This window comes from Sylvia atricapilla, chromosome 3 (assembly GCF_009819655.1).
Source record: "Sylvia atricapilla isolate bSylAtr1 chromosome 3, bSylAtr1.pri, whole genome shotgun sequence".
NCBI lineage: Eukaryota > Metazoa > Chordata > Aves > Passeriformes > Sylviidae > Sylvia > Sylvia atricapilla.
The window spans coordinates 37,973,609-37,994,369 of record NC_089142.1 but is presented as its reverse complement, the minus strand read 5'-3'; the positions used below and the strand labels follow the sequence as shown (position 1 = coordinate 37,994,369).

The 20,761-nt window shown below is 37.0% G+C and overlaps 1 protein-coding gene across 1 annotated transcript in view; it reads left to right on the top strand.

The window, feature by feature from the left end:
• The window catches only part of EPHA7 (EPH receptor A7), a 149,453-nt gene extending 129,936 nt beyond the window's left edge, over positions 1-19,517 (top strand). Inside the window, exons 8-16 of the mRNA XM_066314411.1 lie at positions 1,314-1,422; positions 2,118-2,173; positions 6,008-6,133; positions 10,262-10,447; positions 11,010-11,071; positions 12,100-12,309; positions 13,378-13,527; positions 18,038-18,231; positions 19,358-19,517. Coding sequence (XP_066170508.1) covers positions 1,314-1,422; positions 2,118-2,173; positions 6,008-6,133; positions 10,262-10,447; positions 11,010-11,071; positions 12,100-12,309; positions 13,378-13,527; positions 18,038-18,231; positions 19,358-19,517 — 1,253 coding nt within the window. The remainder of the gene's footprint in view (positions 1-1,313; positions 1,423-2,117; positions 2,174-6,007; positions 6,134-10,261; positions 10,448-11,009; positions 11,072-12,099; positions 12,310-13,377; positions 13,528-18,037; positions 18,232-19,357) is intronic.
• The last annotated feature ends 1,244 nt before the right edge of the window (positions 19,518-20,761 follow it).

The following is a 20,761-nucleotide window of genomic DNA, read 5'->3' as shown; positions in this document are numbered from 1 at the left end:
CAGCACAAGTCTGATGAGGAGAAGCTGAGGGGGCTGGGGTTGTTTAGCCTGGAGAAATGGAGGCTCAGGGAGGAGCCACTCTATAGAAGTATCTGAATGGAGCTTGTTCTAAGGTGGGGGTCGATCTCTTCTCCCAGGCAATTAGTGATGGGACAAGAAGACAGAACCTCTTGATGAACCAGGGTATATCAGGAAGAATTTTGTCACTGAACAGGTGGTTAGGTGTTGGAATGGGCCACCCAGAGAGGTGTTCCAAGTGCCACTGTAAGCAGCATTTACTGCTGTGGTTTAGTTGATATGGTGGTGTTTGGTCAAAGGTTGGACTTGATGATCTTGGAGGTCTTTTACAACCTAAATGATTCTATGATTTTGTGATTCTGTGATTCCAGCTGACTCTCACTTACGCAGTCCCATGTCTCATCCTCTATTCATCTCCTGGTTCAGATCCTCTCTGTTACAAACCAGTGCATCTCCAGAGAGCTGTGCTTATTTAATGTGTCTCTGAGTACATGGCCACACTTATTAGATGTCAGGCAAGCAATGTTTTTAACAAGCCTCAAGGTTTCTCAGGCTAAGTATTTACATCCTCAGTTTACATTAATGTGACATGTATACATTTGCATATATTAATAGAATTGGCATATCTGAATAAAAAAAGCAATAATGTGTGGATATTTTAGCATGTAAATTCTCTGAAGCATGGAGAATTCCATTTTGTGTTAATGTGGAAGCACCTTTTAGTTGCTAACAGAAACAAATGGTAAGTAATAATAGCCATTTACAATGATTAATAGCAGTAAGAGATTGAAATACGCTACCTAGGAAATCTGTGTTAATAGCGTTTCAGCTCAAACATTTTTCTTAAAGACGCTATTTCATTGGAAACCCTCAAAGTCATATCAATGAGTTTTAGAGGGGAGGCTAGGAGCTGAGTTAGGGACTACCTTCCTACTGTCCCTCCTTACAGGGATATCCAGGACTCCCGTTTTAGGAAGGAGTCAAAACAGATGAAGCAAAGCAGTAGCAGGGAGTGGAAGTGACTGATGCTAGTGGTGCTGGCTTTCAGCTAATGGCTATACCACTTTGGCTAAGGAAATTCCAGCTTAGCTTCTTTTTATTTGGTGTAGACAATCATTAACCCATACACCATTTAGTTGAATTTCCAGTAGAGGCCCTTCTTTAGAGTAACTTTATCAATGCGATTGTTTCAGACAACAGTATACAGTCTATAATTCATGATCGACTTAAATTTTTGACGTCCCTTAGGCAGGGATTAATTTTTAACTAATCTCAGATCTGTGCTCTGTTTGTAGCCACAGCTGTTTCCAGTGAACAGAATCCTGTTATTATCATAGCTGTGGTTGCTGTGGCAGGAACTATCATCCTGGTCTTCATGGTGTTTGGATTCATCATCGGACGAAGGTATTGCAATTTTTATGGATGTAACCACATCTGACACCACTCTTGTGAACTCCTGAGACACAGTTAAACCTAGGATAGTGATTTACAAAACTGAAACAGAAATAATTCTTAGTAAGGACAGTTTTCATTTAAATCCCATTATCAATTATATGGTTTGTCCTCTTGCTTTGGAGAGATACTTGTATCAAGATGTTCTTTTTGTCCTACCTAAATGTGCTGTAAAAGGAACCCCTAGCAGGTTCTTTGCCTGTACTCCTCAAAGTCTCTCTTTCTGTTCAGTTTTCTCACATGGAGAAGTCTGACATTTTATCTGATCAGCCTTTAAATGACTTTACATTCAAGAAAAAGAGACACAGCAGTAAGTTTAAGAATAACCTCATGTAAAACAGTGTTCTACTTTCAAGTTCTTTAATCCTCTGTTTTATCTGTAGAAGCCTTTCACAAGAACTAGAATTTTTTCTCTAGGACCTGTCCCGACTGGTATTTGATACAAAAGCCTTTTGATTGCAACTGTTCATGATTTATTTAAAACTCTGCTGTCAATAGAATTATAGGTGAAAGTTTCAAAGGGCCTACAGCAGTTAGGTACTCAGTGCCTGAAAATCCCAGCCTGCAGAACTGATTTTGTCAGGACTTCAGATGTGAGAAGTAAATCATTATTTACTAGTGAAACTGGTGTTTTCCTTTCTTTTCAGGCATTGTGGCTATAGCAAAGCAGATCAAGAAGGGGATGAAGAACTTTACTTTCATTGTAAGTGTTTTGCTTTTTTTTTCTTCCTTTCAAAAATTCCCAATTGCAGTAGTGTAGACAATACTAAACCAAGACTCCATAAAAGATAATGCCATAGGAAATTCAAAAATGCTGTGCAAATAGCAAGTGGGAAGTTAAACACTGTAAAAATGTGACCTACACAAAAAGAATGCAGATTAAAGTCACCATTATTCACACAGATGGTTTTATTTCTATACATGTCTATGATATACTGTTGTTTTCATTCTGCATTTTTTGTTCACTTTTGGTTGCTTTGAATACATGTTTCACATTGTCCTAATGATCCCTCTGAGGTGCTGTATTCAAGAGACCTTTGCCTAAGTGACTTTTTGATCTTTACCTCAGGCAAACTTCAGATTAACAAAGTGTGAGTCACTGCATCACCCTGAAATGAAGCTGTTCTGCTCAAAAGCTGTGTTCTGCTACTGTGAATACAGTAACACCATCAATATTTACGAAACACAATATCCTTAAAAATAGAATATTTAATATGAAAAGAAAGGTCAGCCACTTCATTACTGTTGTGTGATCTAGAATCACTTGCCTAGCTAGGAATAGTACCTAAAGCCTCTATTGTTAAAATCGCATCTACCTTTTCAACTTAAACTAGAACCCTGGGAAAACTCAATAAAACACATCTTTCTGGGTTTAATGACAATTGAAAATGTAAGGGGAGAGGAATGTTTTTACTCGTTTTAGTCATTAACTCAGGAAGCGTGTTAAACTAGGTTGCAAAATTGTTTTGAGCAACATAAATGAAAAATCACAGAATTAAACTGAACGTATGTTTTGATGCAGAACAAGGCCAGTCTTTCCAGTCTTCTCCCATACGTGGTCACTTTCATATTAGTACATGCTATTATTATTATTCTTCATGCTGTGCTGTATTTAGCCTTTGTTGTCTACCAATAATTGCATTTGTAGCTTAAATTCATCAGATTATTATGTTTTATATGAAAGCAATAGGGCTTGTTTTAGATATATTAAAATCATGAGCTATTATCTAAAAGTAATGTCACATAGAAAATTAAGTAGCCACTAGCCATAAATTCCAAGCATTTTCTCAATGCATTCCTCTTTAAATGAATAGTTCTACCTAAAGCTCCACTCAAAATCAGATCAAGGTTCTGTTGTACCTTTCTTCCCTCCTTTCTTCCCTGAAAAAATCAGCTGGAAATTGATCACATTTCCTAAGTTTGCGTGTGTGGCTATCTAAATTGTTTAAGTGCAGTGAGTGTCAAACTAAGTAGTGACATCATTGCATCTTTAGTCAATCAATTTGTAAACTGTGCCAGAAAGGCAGAAAATAATAATGAGATAAGAATTATGTATCATGCACTTTGCAGTGCAGATAATTCTAAAGAATTTGTCAAAAATCTTATTTTACCTAAATGCTACTCTTCTGGGAGTGATGGATTTGAAATTTGCTTTATAAGCTTTTCACATCTCTAGAAGAGCTACTACTGTTACCTTTAAAATCCCTGTTATGTCCTTGAAGGAAAAGATCAACTCTGTATTCTTGTAAATCTGTATATAAACAAAAGGGATACACTAACTAAATAATTTCTTATGTCCATTATTGGTGACTTTTTTTAGTAAAAGTGTATATTAATTAATTTGAAAGCTGCTACTTAATAATTGATAGTTGATCCCGGAATGGTGAGATTTTATAAGTATGCCTTTCCCTCATTTTACTTTCAAGAAATCTGGTTATCTAGAAAATTACCCTGATTATTGAGTACAGTCTTTCTTAAACTGTGACACCAGAAAAAGTCACTTCTTGCCAAACTAGTTTTTCTTTCATCTATAGGTGTATAATTTAATTTCATTTGACAGCCATATACAGAGTGAGATGGAACCCAATGCTGTGGTCATCAGCTTTGTCACAGAGCTGTGAACACCCATTTGGTGGCCTTTTGCTCTGTAATATCTAGACAGCATTCTTTTGTGCTGAGGTACCAGACTGGGTTTTCAAAAATGTAACTTACAACAAGCACTTATGTGGAACAAAAACTTCCAAGCGAACATTTTTTAAAGCAGATTCTAAAGAACTGCATCTAATGGACCATCATATATTTCATTTCAGTTCCCTTCATCTCTCTTTGACCTCAAGTGCTACACTTGAAGATACAAGTACAATGGAGGAGTTTAGTCAAGCAATTCAGATTTATATTTGGTTTCCTCCTCCCTTTTTCATCTAACAACGTCTGCAAATGCAGGCCAGCATTATTTCACGTTGCTATGCCAGGATAGCCTTGGCCTGTCAAAATGTTTTATGATGGCTTGAACAAAGAACCATCAGAGGCCCACTTGAGATTCGCAAGGTTACTTCCAATCCAGGCCCTTTATCACAAACGCAAGAGTATGTCTCCTCCATCTCCTTGCCTTAAAGCACTACTACCAGAGGTCAACCTACTGCTTAATTCTCATTTTGTCCAGTCTCTTTTGGTTTTAAGAAATAATAATTAAGAACATTTTCAGCATATAAATTTCCAATACAACTAAAAGAAGATCCATTTAAAAACATTATGTGACAGATAACAACATCTGGGCAACATTTCAAATAATTTCCCTGGCTGTAAATTCATTATATTACTGAAACAATTTCTCTAGGTGTTTTTTTTTGGGTTTTTTTGGGTTTTTGTGGGGTTTTTTTGTTTTTGTTTTTTTTTTATGGTTTGTGGATTTAGGTCATTAGTACCATCTAAAACATAAATACACATGATTAATAAGCTGGTTTTAAATATGTTTTCAAATTTAATGTATTTTATGTTAAATTAAAAAATACAAAGCAACTGAAATTTATTTATGTTTTGCATTGACTTTTGATCCTGGTTTTGTATATGAATGTATCAATTAACAGAGGAACATTTTTGATTTTTTTATGTTGAATTTTAATTCACTGGTTTAATTAAAGCTCAAGAGTAAAATCCTAGTGAACAAATTTATTTCATAGAAGTTACTTGATTAATAGGGTTGCTCTACTATCACCAGGAGTTTGTATTTTGACCAGAATAGCAAAAAACAAAATTTACCTGAATCATCGGCAAACTAGGGGAACAAACCTGGCCAAAGCACTGTGTTGCCTGAGCTGCATTAAGCGTGGAGAAAGAATGGGCAAAAAACAAGTTGCTGTGTATTATTCACTTAGCTCCGTGAGAGGGGAGATAATTGTGCCACAGAGGGCACTTTCCCTTCCTGTGCCATTACAAGCTGGCTACCAGTGTTTCTCATGTTCATATTATAGTGCAAGAAGTACACCTAAGGATGTAATTTCTGAGTGCTGTGAATAGTTTGACTATTGCCACAGTCTACAAACAATATTATATACAGTAGATTAAGCAAATTCAGGGGAGTGGAGGAGGCTATCAAATCCCTCTAGAGGAGAGAAGTAACATAAAGAAATGCTGTTTACATGTCCTGGGTGAAAAGGATAAGATGTCCTTACACGGAAAAGAAACTTTCACCTCCTCTGCTGGTGTTATACCTTTTCCCCACTTTGTTGTTATTCCCACTCAACCCTTGCATTTCTTTCCATTAAGCACTATTTAATACTTATTATTTCTTTCAGTTCAAGAGGAGATGCAGATGCTGATGTTAGTAATTTTTTAGAGATGGGATTGTGTATACTTGTGTCAGCATGCTTGCAGATGATGCCTAAAACTAAGGTTGCCTCTCAGAGCAGCTCTGGCTCAGGCAGCATGGAAACAGGTTCACTCTTCCAAGAAGCACTCTGCATAATGAAATTCCTGGGCTGACTGCACAATAAGTGCTTTTGCTTCATCACAGTCATGCTTTCTTACATCATTACAGTTAAATTTCCAGGCACCAAAACCTACATTGACCCTGAAACCTACGAGGACCCAAATAGAGCTGTCCATCAATTCGCCAAGGAGCTAGATGCCTCTTGTATTAAAATTGAGCGTGTGATTGGCGCAGGTAAGGCTGCCGTGGCTTCCTGATTCAACTCTTCCATTTACCCAAGATCGAAACTCATACATCATAATGACAGGCAAATAATTATACCGCAGGTACAGAAGAACTTTTTGCATTTGCCAGAGTGGTTAAGAGCAATGAAGCTGCACTCGCTTCCAAAATGTAAAAACAAACAGGAGGAAAAGCCCAACAACAGCTAAAAAAACCCAAATAAATGAGTAAATTAAAAGTCTTGCTTGACGTTGAAAGCTTATGTGTTTTTAATTAAGTATCTGCTATTAAAACTGGAACTGGAGGGAGTGGGCCAGTTGTGCTGCCTATTATTTACTGTTAAAGTAAAAGCGTTAGGCATTTGTGCAAGTTGTGCTCACTTGCCTTTTTGCAAGGGGGCTTTTTGACCTCTGCAGCTTTGTTCATGTGAATAAGGAAAACTGGCTGCAGCACAAAATCTTAAATAGAGAGTAGGAAGCTCTTGTTTCTATATAACAAAATCTTCCCTGAGGCTGTTTTTTCTTCTACCATTTTTCTTTTTGATATTTTATGAATACAAAAAGTTATTGTTTAACTTCTCATGACTGATTGTAATTGCACCAGTGCTACATTGCCTTTTTTTTTTCTCTTGAACTGTCTACCACCTACTTAAGCCATGGTGTTCATGCTCTAAAAAGGCAGTTTCATTTGTTTGCGTTAATAAGATACGTGACATTTTTATTGCACTACTCCACGTAGTGAAATTAAGTTTCCATGAGTAAGAAAAATATCAAATACTTTGGATTCCTGGAGGAAATGTTCTTTTGCTTTCCTGTTGTTTTATGTAAGTATTAGTAGAATACTTTTTAAATCACCCTGTAGTTTGGTACTGTAAATTACATGTTGCGGTATTATTTAAAAACAGAAGAAATTTCTCTAGAATAAGTGTTTTTACCTGTAAAAAAACTTTACACTTAGAATTCACAATGCCTTTTTAAAGTAACCTCTGTCGTGTTGAATCATGTCTTAATCAGGGAGTAGTGCCATTGAAATTAACCACACTGCTGAGCAAATTATTCCTTCAGTGAGTAAGAGCATAAGAATTCAGCCCTTGCTAACTAGTAATTTTTGTGATGCCAGAATGGCAGCATCTCTTCTAATAAATACGCAATATGCAAGATTAGCATAGAAAAATTGCTGAGCTTTATCTTTTTCTTTGAGTTAAAAAGCTACCAGCATAGCAACAGTTCAGAGCACAAAGATATATTCAGTTGAATTTTGCTAATGCCTTCTGAAAAAAATGCTGAAAACACTTGAGCTGCAGAGTATACAGTTTAAAATGCATTTTCACTGTTATGACAAATTCCAGAATGTTAATTTCCTTGGCTGCAGATGAATTTATTCTTGATTTTAATGAGTATAATTGATAGCAAAAACAACTTAAGTGTATCAGTAGTCAATCTGAAGAAAGTTAATTAGGAGTGCAGTGGTGAAAGCATATTGTGTATCGTGTTTAGCTATGGCTTTAACCTGTTGATGTAAACAGCAAACAGGAGTGAAATGAAATGCAGTCCAGGAACAACAGAAGCAAACAGACCCAAAGCAGCAGCTGAAACTCGTACATCAAAAAAGAATATGGAATTTCTACTAGTGACAGCACAAGAAAAGCCACTTAGCAATCTCAATAGGCATCAACAATGCTGTCCACATCAACTATTGAGTAGTGCCACGTCTCTCAGACACAAACAGGGTGCAAGTATGCTTGTGCTCAATTTGCATGAGGGGTATGTGCTTTCCTTGCCAACATTTTCATTACCATCCCGCTGTGGCCACCTGTCAGATAGAGAATATGGTGTCCACTGTGTTAAGTTGTTCATACCACACATCCTTTGTTTTAGCCTCTGCTTTGTTGACATGCTGAGCTAGTGGCTGTGCGGCTGTGCAGTATTCCCTCTCTTGTTGTCATCTTGTCCAGGTTATTTTTGGGAATCATTTCAGCTGAATATACTGTTTTCTTGGGAGTAAAAGTAGTTCATTGGCTAGCATCCTGGCCTGAAATGCATAGCATACTAGTTGAAGTTTCTGGTTTGCCCAAGTGTGTGTGATCTGCCTTTGGAAATCAATCAAAATCAGATCACAGAGAGCTGGAAAGGAGTTAAGCCTTAGTGTCTCCTGTGCCAAGTATCCTAATTACCTGGCTCTGAAATATCACAGACACACAGACACACTCCTATACTCATGTCTTGTTTTCAGCATGGAATGAAACAATTCTGGAAAGTACTGCTAGAGAAAATAGTTATCCTTTAGGAAATTCTTGCGGCTAGGAGCTGTGAGTGAGGTGAGTGGTGGATTCATTAGTCATCCCTGTTGCTAATGAAGTGCAGGAGGGAGATTAAGGCACCAAGCTAGGGGCATGAGCAGCTAGTTGTTGTGTATGTAACAACTATACCTCGTGGCATTCTTAGCTCAGTGTTCAAGGATGCTTGAGGTTAATATGCAGGCAGGAACACTTGTGTGGTCAGTTAGCTTAGGTACAGCATGGTGTTAACAGAGGGATGTGGAGCTGATTTGAGCTAGCCTTGGTTCAGCAGCATAGAGTGTGAGAGACAGGAATTTGATTCTATATGCAGTCATCTCCTATAAGGTTCGTGAAAAAGCCATACTGAGTGGAGTTTTGCTCAAGCAAGTCAGTTAATAATGGTCAAAGGCATGGTCAAAATTCTACCCTTGTGTATGAACTATGAAGCCAAGATCCGGGTACTCCTTTTTTTCTTTCTCAAAGTTCAATTTGAGGCTGATAGGAGAACAGTAGTGTTCAAACAAGACAGTGTCATAAACAAGACTTTTTGCAGCCTGTCCATTAAAACACCCCAACATCTATCTGTTTGGGCATTCAGCCCAGCTTCTGAGCATACTTCACTCCACTGACAGCCAGACACCTTGCCAGTGTGCATGTCCACTTAAGTCCTGATCCCACAAGGTTTCTCCCAAAAGGATTCTCTAATAAAACTCTCTGTGTAGGTCTTGTCTAGTTCAGTCATTTTTTCATCACTCATCCTAAAACATGTCTTAGATGTAGGTGTGTTGGCATACTTGTGTATACCTTATTGTAAAATATACTCCACAGGTAAGAAGAAGATACATTTCTGACTTAATTTGATTTGGAGGAGGGACTGAGAACCATATCTCTCAAACTCCAGATGAATTTGTGAAGTACCGGATTGTGGTTAATCTTTCTTTTTGAAGAGATGTTGCCTTTTATTCAGTAACATATGTTATTACTACCCTCTTCTATGTATACTAGGAGATTTTTCTTCCTGTCTGCAGAATTGGAGATCTCACTTTCTCTCTCTGCTGACACAGCTGTGAGGCAAGGGACAATACTTAAATCTTTCATAATCTCATTAATAGTGAGGTAGATATATTGCCATTCAGCTCCACATCTCACATGTTTCCATCCTCTTTCCTTTCTGATGGAATCCAGTTACTTCTCTTTCAGATTTGATTGTTGTGGGGTTTTTTTTGTTTTTGTATTTTTGCTGGCTGTTTGGTCTTTTTTATCACAGGCTTCTTCAAGTTCCAATTGTCTGTTAGTTTAGAACATTTTACAAACTTGCAGCGTTTGCTTGTGTTTGTTTAATGTAACAAAATTGTTGTAAGTCACACCTTTAATTTCATAATCTGTAAAGTAAATTATCTTACTTCAAGGTAATAATGTAGTGCTTCATTTAACACCATAAGGATGCTAAATTAAAAGCAGCTCTGCAAGAGCTGCCTTTTGAAAGAAAAAAGCCCATTGCAACTGATAGCAATGAAACCATATAGAGCAGAATGACATTTTTACTTAGGAATGGTATTACTATTTCAATAATAGCGTTTTCATATGAAAGCCACTTCATATTTTATTTTATGTTCTTGAAAAAAGTGCAAGAAATTACTAACAATTCTTCTAAAATATTCAAATAACCGTCCTGTCAGTTGGCTTAACTGAAGTGTTTATTCCATAAGGGTCAGCAATTCATTTAAGGCGCATGCCAAAGTAATCCATTTCAAATATGAGCACATTAAATTTAAACTCACACTTAGGTGGCTATTTGAATCAAGGACTAAAAAAATATACTGGTATTCAGAGTAATTCAACACTGATCTACTTCATTTTAGGAGAGTTTGGTGAAGTGTGCAGTGGGCGTCTAAAGCTTCCTGGCAAGAGAGACGTTGCAGTAGCCATAAAAACTCTGAAAGTTGGCTACACTGAAAAGCAGAGGAGAGATTTCCTGTGTGAAGCAAGCATCATGGGACAGTTTGACCATCCCAACGTGGTTCACCTAGAAGGAGTCGTTACCAGAGGTAAGCAGCAGCTCAGCTGTCAGTCAAATAACAACAGGACGGCAGAAATTGCTCTGCCTTCTTCATGGTCAAAGATTCAAATTATAAACAGACTGCATACTCCTAATGGATTTTCTCCTGATGCGTAACTAACTGAAACAATACTTACTTTCTGCTACAACCTGAGGAAAAAAACTTTAGATGAACGCATGATTAAAAGATGAAGTACTTTGAAACATACTATTTTTCTAGTTTCATTTAGCCTCAAAGACCATGCAGAGAGATAAGGTTTCTCATGTCCTTTCATATTATCTGAAGTGCCATTATTCCAGAGTCCTGTTCACACAGCAGGAGTTAGGAGAACACACTGACTTTTTGATTTGTATGGTTCGATTTTATGAATCATGACCACTTTCCATGCAGATATTTAAGAAATTAGAGCTCTGTAACAGTGCTGGAGGGCTCAGAAATGTTCAGTGTCTGAATGATTCAGTCCTTCAAAGGAATAGCATGCGTTTTATCAAAAAAAAAAGGCACTCCATTTGTTTTACAGTTCTCAAATATCTGTCTTCTTTTCTTTCAGGGAAACCAGTCATGATTGTAATAGAATACATGGAGAATGGGGCCTTAGATGCATTTCTTAGGGTAAGTACCAAAATGAAAACATCTATAAACATACTTAAAGTGATATATATTGTATATTGACACTTTTAAAAATATGTCTTACCTGTGGGTATGTATATGTATACATGTATATATAATAAAATACAATCAAAATATTAATTATAATTGTATTTATATTTTATTATATTCCATTAGATGTAATTTAAATGGTTTTCAGGTTGAAATGGAGTTTTGACAAATACAAGCAGGTTCCCTATGTTATTTCAGCAAAACCAGATCAGAAATGAGAGAATCAGACAGAATCATGGGGGCACATTGTGGGAATTTATGTGATTTAGTGTGGCATAGACATGGTGGGTTTTATTATAGCCACCAGTTGAAATTACAGCCACTGATACCTGAAGCCAAATCTTCTGCCTTTTGGTAGCAGAATTTTACTGTATCAATATGGTGGAAATCAGCATAAAAAAAAAAACCAAAACCCTTAATGAATTATGATTCTGTTTAAGAGATGAACAAAGAAAAAAATGCAAATTCAGAACAATTTACTGGTTTCTAAGTGTGTTCTGAACTTGCCAGTTCTGACTTCTTACCAAGTATGCATGTCAGTGTGAGATGATACATAAGCACTCTATAGAGAACAGATTTTTTTAAAATAAACTCCAACCTGTGAATGAAAATTATCAGTAGCTAGGATTACAAAAGGAGATAGTTCCTATTTTCTTGATACAAATAATTATTCTGAGAGATGAAGAGTATAGAAGCAAGTTCTAAGAATGTTAGGAAATCTTCAATAGATACTCTCTCTTAGAAATAACTTGCCATGAGTTAGCAAGAAATATACAGTGGTTAGCAAATTTTGTTACTGTCAGTACTTTATTACTCACATATTTCTTAAATGGATGCTTAATGTCTGAAGAAAGTGTGTGTGAAATGAGTTTCTTTGTCATGTAAGGAGTAAATAAGTGGAAAGCCAAAGTCTTAAAACTAATTCTTATTTCTCCTCTCAGCTATACTAACAAGAATTGCTGCTCCTTTCTTCCCTCCAGAAACATGATGGGCAATTTACTGTCATTCAGCTAGTGGGAATGTTGAGAGGAATTGCTGCTGGAATGAGATACTTGGCCGATATGGGATATGTACACAGGGATCTTGCAGCACGCAATATTCTTGTCAACAGCAACCTTGTTTGTAAAGTATCAGACTTTGGCCTTTCCAGAGTTATAGAAGATGATCCAGAGGCTGTCTACACTACAACTGTAAGATAAATCAATGGGTTTTAATAGTTTTGAGATATGGTTATTTAGAGGAATTGTATCTCATGGAGAGTATAGATAAGAGAAATACTTTAATTGTTGGGAGGGGTTTAACCAGTCAAAAGGAACTCTCTGCAAAAATCTGTTTCTAATTAGGAGATACTATTCTTGTAAGAACATTCATTTTTATTTGACAAAGTCCTAAAAATTTTGTACCGTATCTTCATTATTCTATTCCTCATGATTTTCTGATTGAACAAATAAGGAAGTTTTACCCACAAAAAATTTTAAACATCTCATTTACTATGAGTCAATTAAAATATTTGTAGGTTATTACTATTTTTCAGGCTAGATTTTATCTCACCAAAGGGTTGACTAGCTTGAGGCTAGTCTGTGACAAAGCTCAACTCCTGTATTTTCACTTGCTTTTGGGTGGGACGCTTATTTTAAATATGCATTCATCAGACACACTGTGCTCTTTATTCTTTTGTTGAGCCAGTTCCACTTTCCCCACCCATGGGGCCTCCCTGTACCTATTTTCCCATGCTGAGGGAAGGAGGGGCCCCTGGAATCTGCTCCAACAGGCACAGGGATCCAGGAAACCACACCAGTGTTCACAACTGTCATTCCTGCTGTTGGGCTCTAAGTGGGATCCTGATTTAAAAATGTCAGACCAAGATTTCAGAGGACATTTCATATGACAAGGCAATGGGATTTATATGAACAGATTGGGATTCCCCTCACCTAGCTTCAGCAAGCCAGGAGTTAAATGGCTAGTGTAAATCAGGCATCTAAGCTGCCCTTCAATGGAAGGATAAGCACTTCCAGAGAAATTCATCTGACTTAGCTTATAAAGTATGTAAGTATCTATGTTCCAAGTGTTTTAAGTTAGTAAACTTCATTAGGCACATTTGAAAATTCTGCAATTGGTCAACCACCGCAGATCATGTAAGTGGTGCTCTTAATGGTGAAGGAAGTAATCATAAATACATTCTATGGAAGATGATACAAAAAATCTGTGGGTGAAAAAGAGAACTTTCTTCCTTTTTTTTTTTTTTTTTTTTTTAATAGGGTGGAAAAATTCCAGTGAGATGGACAGCTCCAGAGGCCATTCAGTACCGCAAATTTACATCAGCCAGTGATGTGTGGAGTTACGGAATAGTTATGTGGGAAGTAATGTCTTACGGAGAACGGCCTTACTGGGACATGTCAAATCAAGATGTAGGTTTGTCTGTTTGTGAGTGTGCATGTGTGCTACACAAATTACATATTGTAAACACATATATATGTGTATTTCACTATAAATGCATGAAATTTTGGTTTAGAAATTACATTCATCACAGTACTGTGTGGTTGTCAGAAAATGAAAAAGTTGCAGAGCTTTCACTTTTTACCGGAATCAAAATCTTTTTTTTTTTGCTACATGGATATCGTAGGTTTCTGTCCTAAGCATCAATTAAAACTGGAACATTAAAAACAGTAATATGCGCTCTTCACTTTACTATGCTTAAGTGTGGAAAGAAATAATTTTTTTTCTAATAAAAATAATTCTGAGGTTTCTGACCTTAGAGCAATGATTAATCATTTGAAAAAAGTTGTTAAAAGTCTGAGTGGCAGTTAATGACCTACTTTGGCTTTTTCAAGTTAATTATGCTGATTTAACAGTACCCTTGTTTGCATAAAATATGATCCAGAGCAACAGGTCAGCAGTAATAGAACAGATGGGTGTTAATCTTGACTTCTGACAGGAGTATCTATTAATGAAGAAATTACACAGGAAAAAGCCATACAGGTGTGAAAGATGTCAGAAAGAGTCTCATTTAAAGTTCTTCAGGTGGGGGTTTGAGTGAGTTTTTTAATTGTTATTTTAATTTTTGATTGAATGATCAACATCAAAGTTGAAAAAAAAAAAAGATAAAAGTGTAGATGATGAGTCAGTTTGGCACAGTGAAAAGTTGTTAATATTTGACAGGTCTCAGTGTCAAAGATTTCATGGACTGTCAAAATATGGGCAAACAAGTCCTTGGGGCAGAGAAAGAGAAATATTTACATTCCCCAGACACCCAGTAGAGTTTCATTTCTTTTGACACCTTCCTTCTGTACTAGATTCAAACATAAAAGAAGTCTGACAGGAATATAAGATCCCTCAAAGGCAAACCTTACCTATCTTTCAAGAAACAATAAGGAAAACCTTTTAAATGGAGGAGAAATTCTGATATCTTTATGCTTCTTATTAGATTTTGAGAAGTATTCCTTCTATTGAAAACAGCATGTAAAGCATGAGTTAGCCTCTTCCAAAAAATAGCTAATTGCAACTTCTTACAATTTTATCCCTTTTTAGCATCTTTCATGATAATCTTCAATAGCACATAGTTAAAAAATGCATCATTTGCTTGGTAAAAATAATTTCAAATATTTCTGTGTGTTGTGATCTTCAGGCATGTTCTCCCATACTATATATGCATCCCACCAATCCCATAAATAATCTATGATGCAAAAATTTAGAATCACCTAATGATTTGTTATTTATTCTCCTTCAAAGTCACGAGCTGGAGTATTTACTGGTAATGAAAAATTCTAAATATGTTGTTCTAATTTTGCACTCATTTTATGTATTTTAAGTGTATAATTTTGCCTAAAAGTGGATGTGGGTGTACTCCTAGCGCAGATCAGGTCTCCTAAATAATAGGCCTCCCTGACTTTGGATATTTAGATAGTGTTTCTTTAATTCTGCCCTTCCTTCTCTAAGTCATTACTTTAGGCTGATGGAGGATACACATTTGCATTGTGAACTCTTTTCAAGCAAAACCCTCCTTTTGGCAATGACCTGGAGCTGGGGTGCACCGAAAGAACACTCATCTACAAACTTCCTGCAGAGACACAGCAGGCTGAGCACAGATGATAGACAGAGTTCTCCCAACTTCCCTGAGCAGTGGGCTCTCCTCAGCTTCATCCTTGCTAGTAACAGTAGCCCTCAAACCCCCATTCCCCTATTAGACTGCTGATGTTTTTGGTCTCATTTTGTTTCTGACCCCAGTGCAGATTAGTTCTTCAGAAAAGGGCAAGGCTATACTTCTGGATTTCTTACCATTATAATAATCATTATTTTGTATTATTATTGTATGACCATAGTCAGAGTTCCAACATTACATTGCTCAGTTACCCGTAGTTAATACTTCCTTGTTGGCATCTGGTATATAAAGTGAACAGACCCGATCCTTTTGTATCCTGCTTTACGTCCTCACATAGCCTGGTTTTGATAAAAGCATAGTCTTAAGGTTTAGACCTTTTACTCTTTTTGCAGCAAAAGCAGAATTTCAAAAACAAATTGTGGGAAGTGTAGATTATATAAATCAATTCTATTAGTAAGAATTCTAGCTGCTTTCTCTTTGTAAATTTGCTTATTTTTAAAAAACCAAAAATATCCTGCATCTATTTCTTTTTATTTGAGTGCTGTTGCTTTGAGCTGAACCTCCTCCTTTCTTAGCATAGTGGACCCTTGTTGTACTTTACTTATCAATATTTTAGAATATTTTTTTAATGTTTTGGATATTCACAGCGATTGCATCCATCTCTAGCCGATTCATTATTTTATATTTTCCTGGTTTCACTCTTGCTCAGAATACACATCCGAGAAAGTATTTCTGAAGTATCACCAAAGTCTTTCAGAAACAATATCACCATCTTTATTCACAGTTCTTTTCAGGTTTCTCTGCAGTTCGTAGTACATGGGAAAAACTCCAGTTCTGATCCCTTCATTCATGTTTTCACTCTCCCTTACATTCTTGGTTATAGTCTTATGTCGATAGTTTGCCAGTTCTAGTGGTATTAGTTATTTTGGTGGTTGCACTGTTGTTTCTGACACCTACTTTTTCATTTCTCACTGATGATCTCTGCCTTCTGACCTCTTAATCAACTATTACTTCTTCTGTGGTAAATCCTACATAGCATGCTCAAAGTGTTTAATACCTTTTGCCATTTAGAGGGTCAGAAATTTCTGCATTACTTTTCACAGCACAACAGTTGTCCTGTGCACACTGTAGATTATTTTTCACTTTCATTCCACTACTACTTCTAAGCTTAAGGAGCTGTCCTTTTCTTTTTCCTCTTAAGATGACTCTAAAGGATCTTACTTTTAATGCTTTTTTACTATATAGCTCTGTTCTTCCAATTTTCCTGTTCTTCTTCAGAAAACCTCTCTCCATACCCTCTCTGACAGACAACTTCAACGTTTGTAAAAGGTCAATGCACTCATTCTTCAAGGTGTGGATGTTTCTGCAGGAATTGAATATTTCTCAGTCATTTTTGAGCTGTAGGACAGTACTGTCATTCTAAATGTTCAGAGAGAAAGCTGAGGCCTAGGGAGATGAGGCAACTTCCCTGAGGTCAGAAGGACATTCTGTGACACAAAACTGCAGTCAGTGCCCTACCACTGGGCTATGCCTTCTCTTTTTACAAAATTTCTTTTATGCAAAAGGTTTTGATACAAAACCTGGCTGGATTTCAGCCAGCTTTTTGAAGGTCATTCTGTATTGTCTGCAGTTCTGTCTACTTTGCAGTCCAGTATTTTTACGTTTTCTCACAAAACCTAAAGAATATTTTCTTTCTGAGGTTATTATTTTTACTAAAACCTGGATATTCACCAACTTTTATCATACCAAATCTACTTCGCAGAACTATATCTAGAACAGCTTCTGATCTTGCTTTCTATACAAAATGAGGGAGAAAACAGTCCTATGCACTCCCCTTCAGGAACAAGCACCCTTCCTTAGCAATTCTAATGCTGCTGTGTCAGTCAATGTCAGTATACTTGAAATCCCCCATGAACTGTGTTTTAGCCCTTTTTCACTAGCTTTTCTTATCTGCCTTACTTCCTGATGTGCTTTTTTTATTCTGCCCTCAAGGTTTACAGCAGTTTGCTGTGATTTTACTTTATCCATTTTTATTTTTTACTTAAATCCAAATGGACTTGGCTAAGGAAGTCAACGGGTGGGTGTAATTCCTAGTTCAGACATTTATGCTGTCTTTGATCATGTCATCATCTAGCAGCATCTCTTATTAAATCTAACTTTCTGTGATATATTAAAATAGCATTTACCCAGGTCTTTCTCTCTCACATGGCACAGTTCTGCTGCTTTATCATTAATATAACATGGCTAGACATAGAATACAACTTTTTTTCCCGAACAATTTCTATCTGCTAAACACTTTTCTTGGATCCTTTTGTAGTACCCTCAGGCTTCTTGTATTTTGTATGTGCATGCACAGATATCCATCCATTTAAAAGTCAGTTGCTTCTACCACACACTCTTTCGTAAAAACCTTGGGGCTAGTAATAATGCTTTCTGAAATAACTCCATTTATCAATCTATCTGTTGCTCCCTTGGTGAATTTAATTGTTGTTCCCCGCTACTCACTTGTCTAAGTAATATAGCTGTGTTCTGCAGATATAGGACAGTATGCTTAATAAGCCCAAAGATAAAGCTAGAGAAGTTATTTGAAAACCTGAAAGCTAGTGTCAAAACAACAGACTCATATTTTTGCAACACCACTGGCAAATTTTAGTGGGTTGTTTTTTTTTTTTGGGGGGGGGTGTTGTTTGTTTGTTTAGGTTTTGGGGGTTTTTTAATCTCATTTTTTTTTATTTTTTTCTTAGATATTTGAACTGGGTAGCAATACATGTTCTTTAGATTACTGTTGATGAAAAGTGATTAACTGTGTTGGCTGCTAGGTTATAAAAGCAATCGAAGAAGGCTATCGCTTGCCAGCACCCATGGACTGCCCAGCAGGACTGCACCAGCTGATGCTGGATTGTTGGCAGAAGGAACGCGGTGAAAGGCCAAAGTTTGAGCAGATAGTTGGCATTCTGGACAAAATGATTAGAAATCCAAACAGCTTGAAAACCCCGCTGGGAACCTGTAGCAGGTAAGAAAAAAGCTTTAGTGTGTGTTCTTATGACAATGCACATGACTGGGCTCTGGATGTTCTGTTTGGTGGATGGTTCCAGTTCACACTTACTTCATCTGTCTTTCAGTTCCTCCTTCTTTCTGTTCCCTGCTCTTCTCTTGCCTCATTTACTCTTCTTTTTTACCATGCTAAACAAAGCAAAAAAAAAAAAAAAAAAAAAAAAAAGGACTTTCATAGAAAAATAAAACAACCGAAATAAAGTAAATATTGTGGAAATAACACATTTCTCAGCAAACTACTGCCTGCTCATCACTCTTTCCGCACTCTCGCCACTAGTCTATGTTTTCCTTGTTTCTTAAAATCATAAAGTCTGGAGGGCAAGGATCGTTGTCTATTGTAGTTTTATATGATGCATCCCTTGCCCTAGGAACTGCTACAGTAGAAATAGTAATTAACAATACTCATGCTTGGCCAATGTACCTTGACATGCTACACTTTAGATTTTTATCTTTCATTTTCTGGCTTTTAACTCCTTTCAGTGATTGCATCTCATTGTATTTCATGATGTAGTTTTTAATGACTTCTTCATACATTTCAGATGAATTATTTAATCATGGTAATCTTTTGATCTGCTAGCTAGACCACTGTACTAGGGAATCAACTGGCCTGTGTTCTGCTCCTGATTCTTCTACTGGCTGATTTGCTGTGTGACCTTAAGACTTTGTGTCTCTGCTCTTCCCTTGTCTTTGTTTTGTCCCATCCAATTGAAAAATGGGAATAGCTACTACTATATTTTCTAAGATGCATAAAAGAATAGCATCTTTATTTTACTCAGCAACAGAGACAGCAGCTGTCATGCTAGGTAATAAGGTCGATTTTCTGTTGGTAACCGTAGTCCATTAGGCTGATTTTGCTCACTCTGACCTTTCATCTTTTATGTCAATAAGCTTAGGAAGTACATATTGTGAGCTACAGAGCAGTCAAGAGCTATTCACAGAATAATCTAAACTGTGTATAAAACCGATAACTTTCTACTCTCGACATTTTTAATACCCAAAACTTATTTGACTCTCACCTTGCTAAATACTCCCTGATGTTTTACTCTCTTTGGAAACAACTTACTTTCCTTTTTCCTTCTCCATAGACCAATTAGCCCTCTTCTGGACCAGAACACTCCCGATTTTACCACTTTCTGCTCCGTAGGCGAATGGTTACAAGCTATTAAGATGGAAAGATATAAGGATAATTTCACAGCAGCAGGCTACAACTCTCTTGAATCAGTTGCCAGGATGACTATTGAGTAAGTTAGTACTGGGCATGTTTAACTTGCATTTAGGGAATTTCTAGGTACAAAAATACATAATGTTCAACTCCAAAACTTCACCCTGAGTACAAACATGGTACTTGGGGTCAAACCAACCATTTTAACAGCTGATGATGTTGTATTACAGCATCTCATGAAAGGGAAAATACCCTGCTATGTCTGTGTGGCATCACTTTTTTCCCTGCTTTTCAGACCAATTGAAATAACACCAAGGGACTAGAATTTGAGGGAGAATGTGTCCCCTTCCAAAGTATGCATACAGGAAAATAACCACTTTGCCTCCACCACCTAATTGGTACCTTTTTCCCAATATGTTCTGGGAAGATGGGGAATTTTCTTCTAATTGGCTGAGGGCTGTCTGTGTCCTGCAAAGCAGGACTTTGCAGCAGGATAAGTCTGTAGAAGCAAAACAATTTTCTGAAGGCAAACATGGCCTGTATCATTACTGTCATCTTAAACGGGTCTTCTTGACAACCTACAAACAACTTCCGTGTCCTGGTGGTTGCCAAACACATGTGATTCCTCTTAGAGAGCCCTGGGTTTCTAAACAAGTTTCTAACCCAATATTCTCAAGATTTCAGCCCTATTCTTATCTGCCTGGTGTCACTAGGGGTCTCGGTCTATAGCTTGGGACCTGTCATCAGAGTCCACAAGGTTTCAGCATTAGTAGGGGCGGAGTTGAAACTACTGTTCCTCTTTCATTTGCATGATGGGAATGTGTCAATATGCAAAGGCATCTAGGCATCTCTTTAGGAAACAGACTATGATCCCCAAAGTCTTGTATTTATACATAACTTTGTCCTGAAAACCACCCAAAGTATTTTACAAGAGGAGTGTCTTTGTCTTTGGGCACCCTTAAAAGCTACTCTAAAAGGTTATCTTAACATAAAACCTACTGACCTCCTTCTCAGATGTGGAGACCCACACAGTGTAATTGCATGACACTTGTCATGTAATTGCACTCGTGGCTGAGAGGTTGAACAGTGCCTTTATGAACTTCCCAGTGCTGAGCTGAGGTTATGGCGTAGCTTCCATGTCAGAACCCAATGTAGTCCAAACCACTGCGTAGCTTTGACTCACCCTTGAATACCATACCATAGCAGTCTAAGTTGAAAAATTAACAATGTACGCATTTATCTTCCCCAGGGATGTGATGAGTTTAGGGATCACGTTGGTTGGTCATCAAAAGAAAATCATGAGCAGCATTCAGACTATGAGAGCACA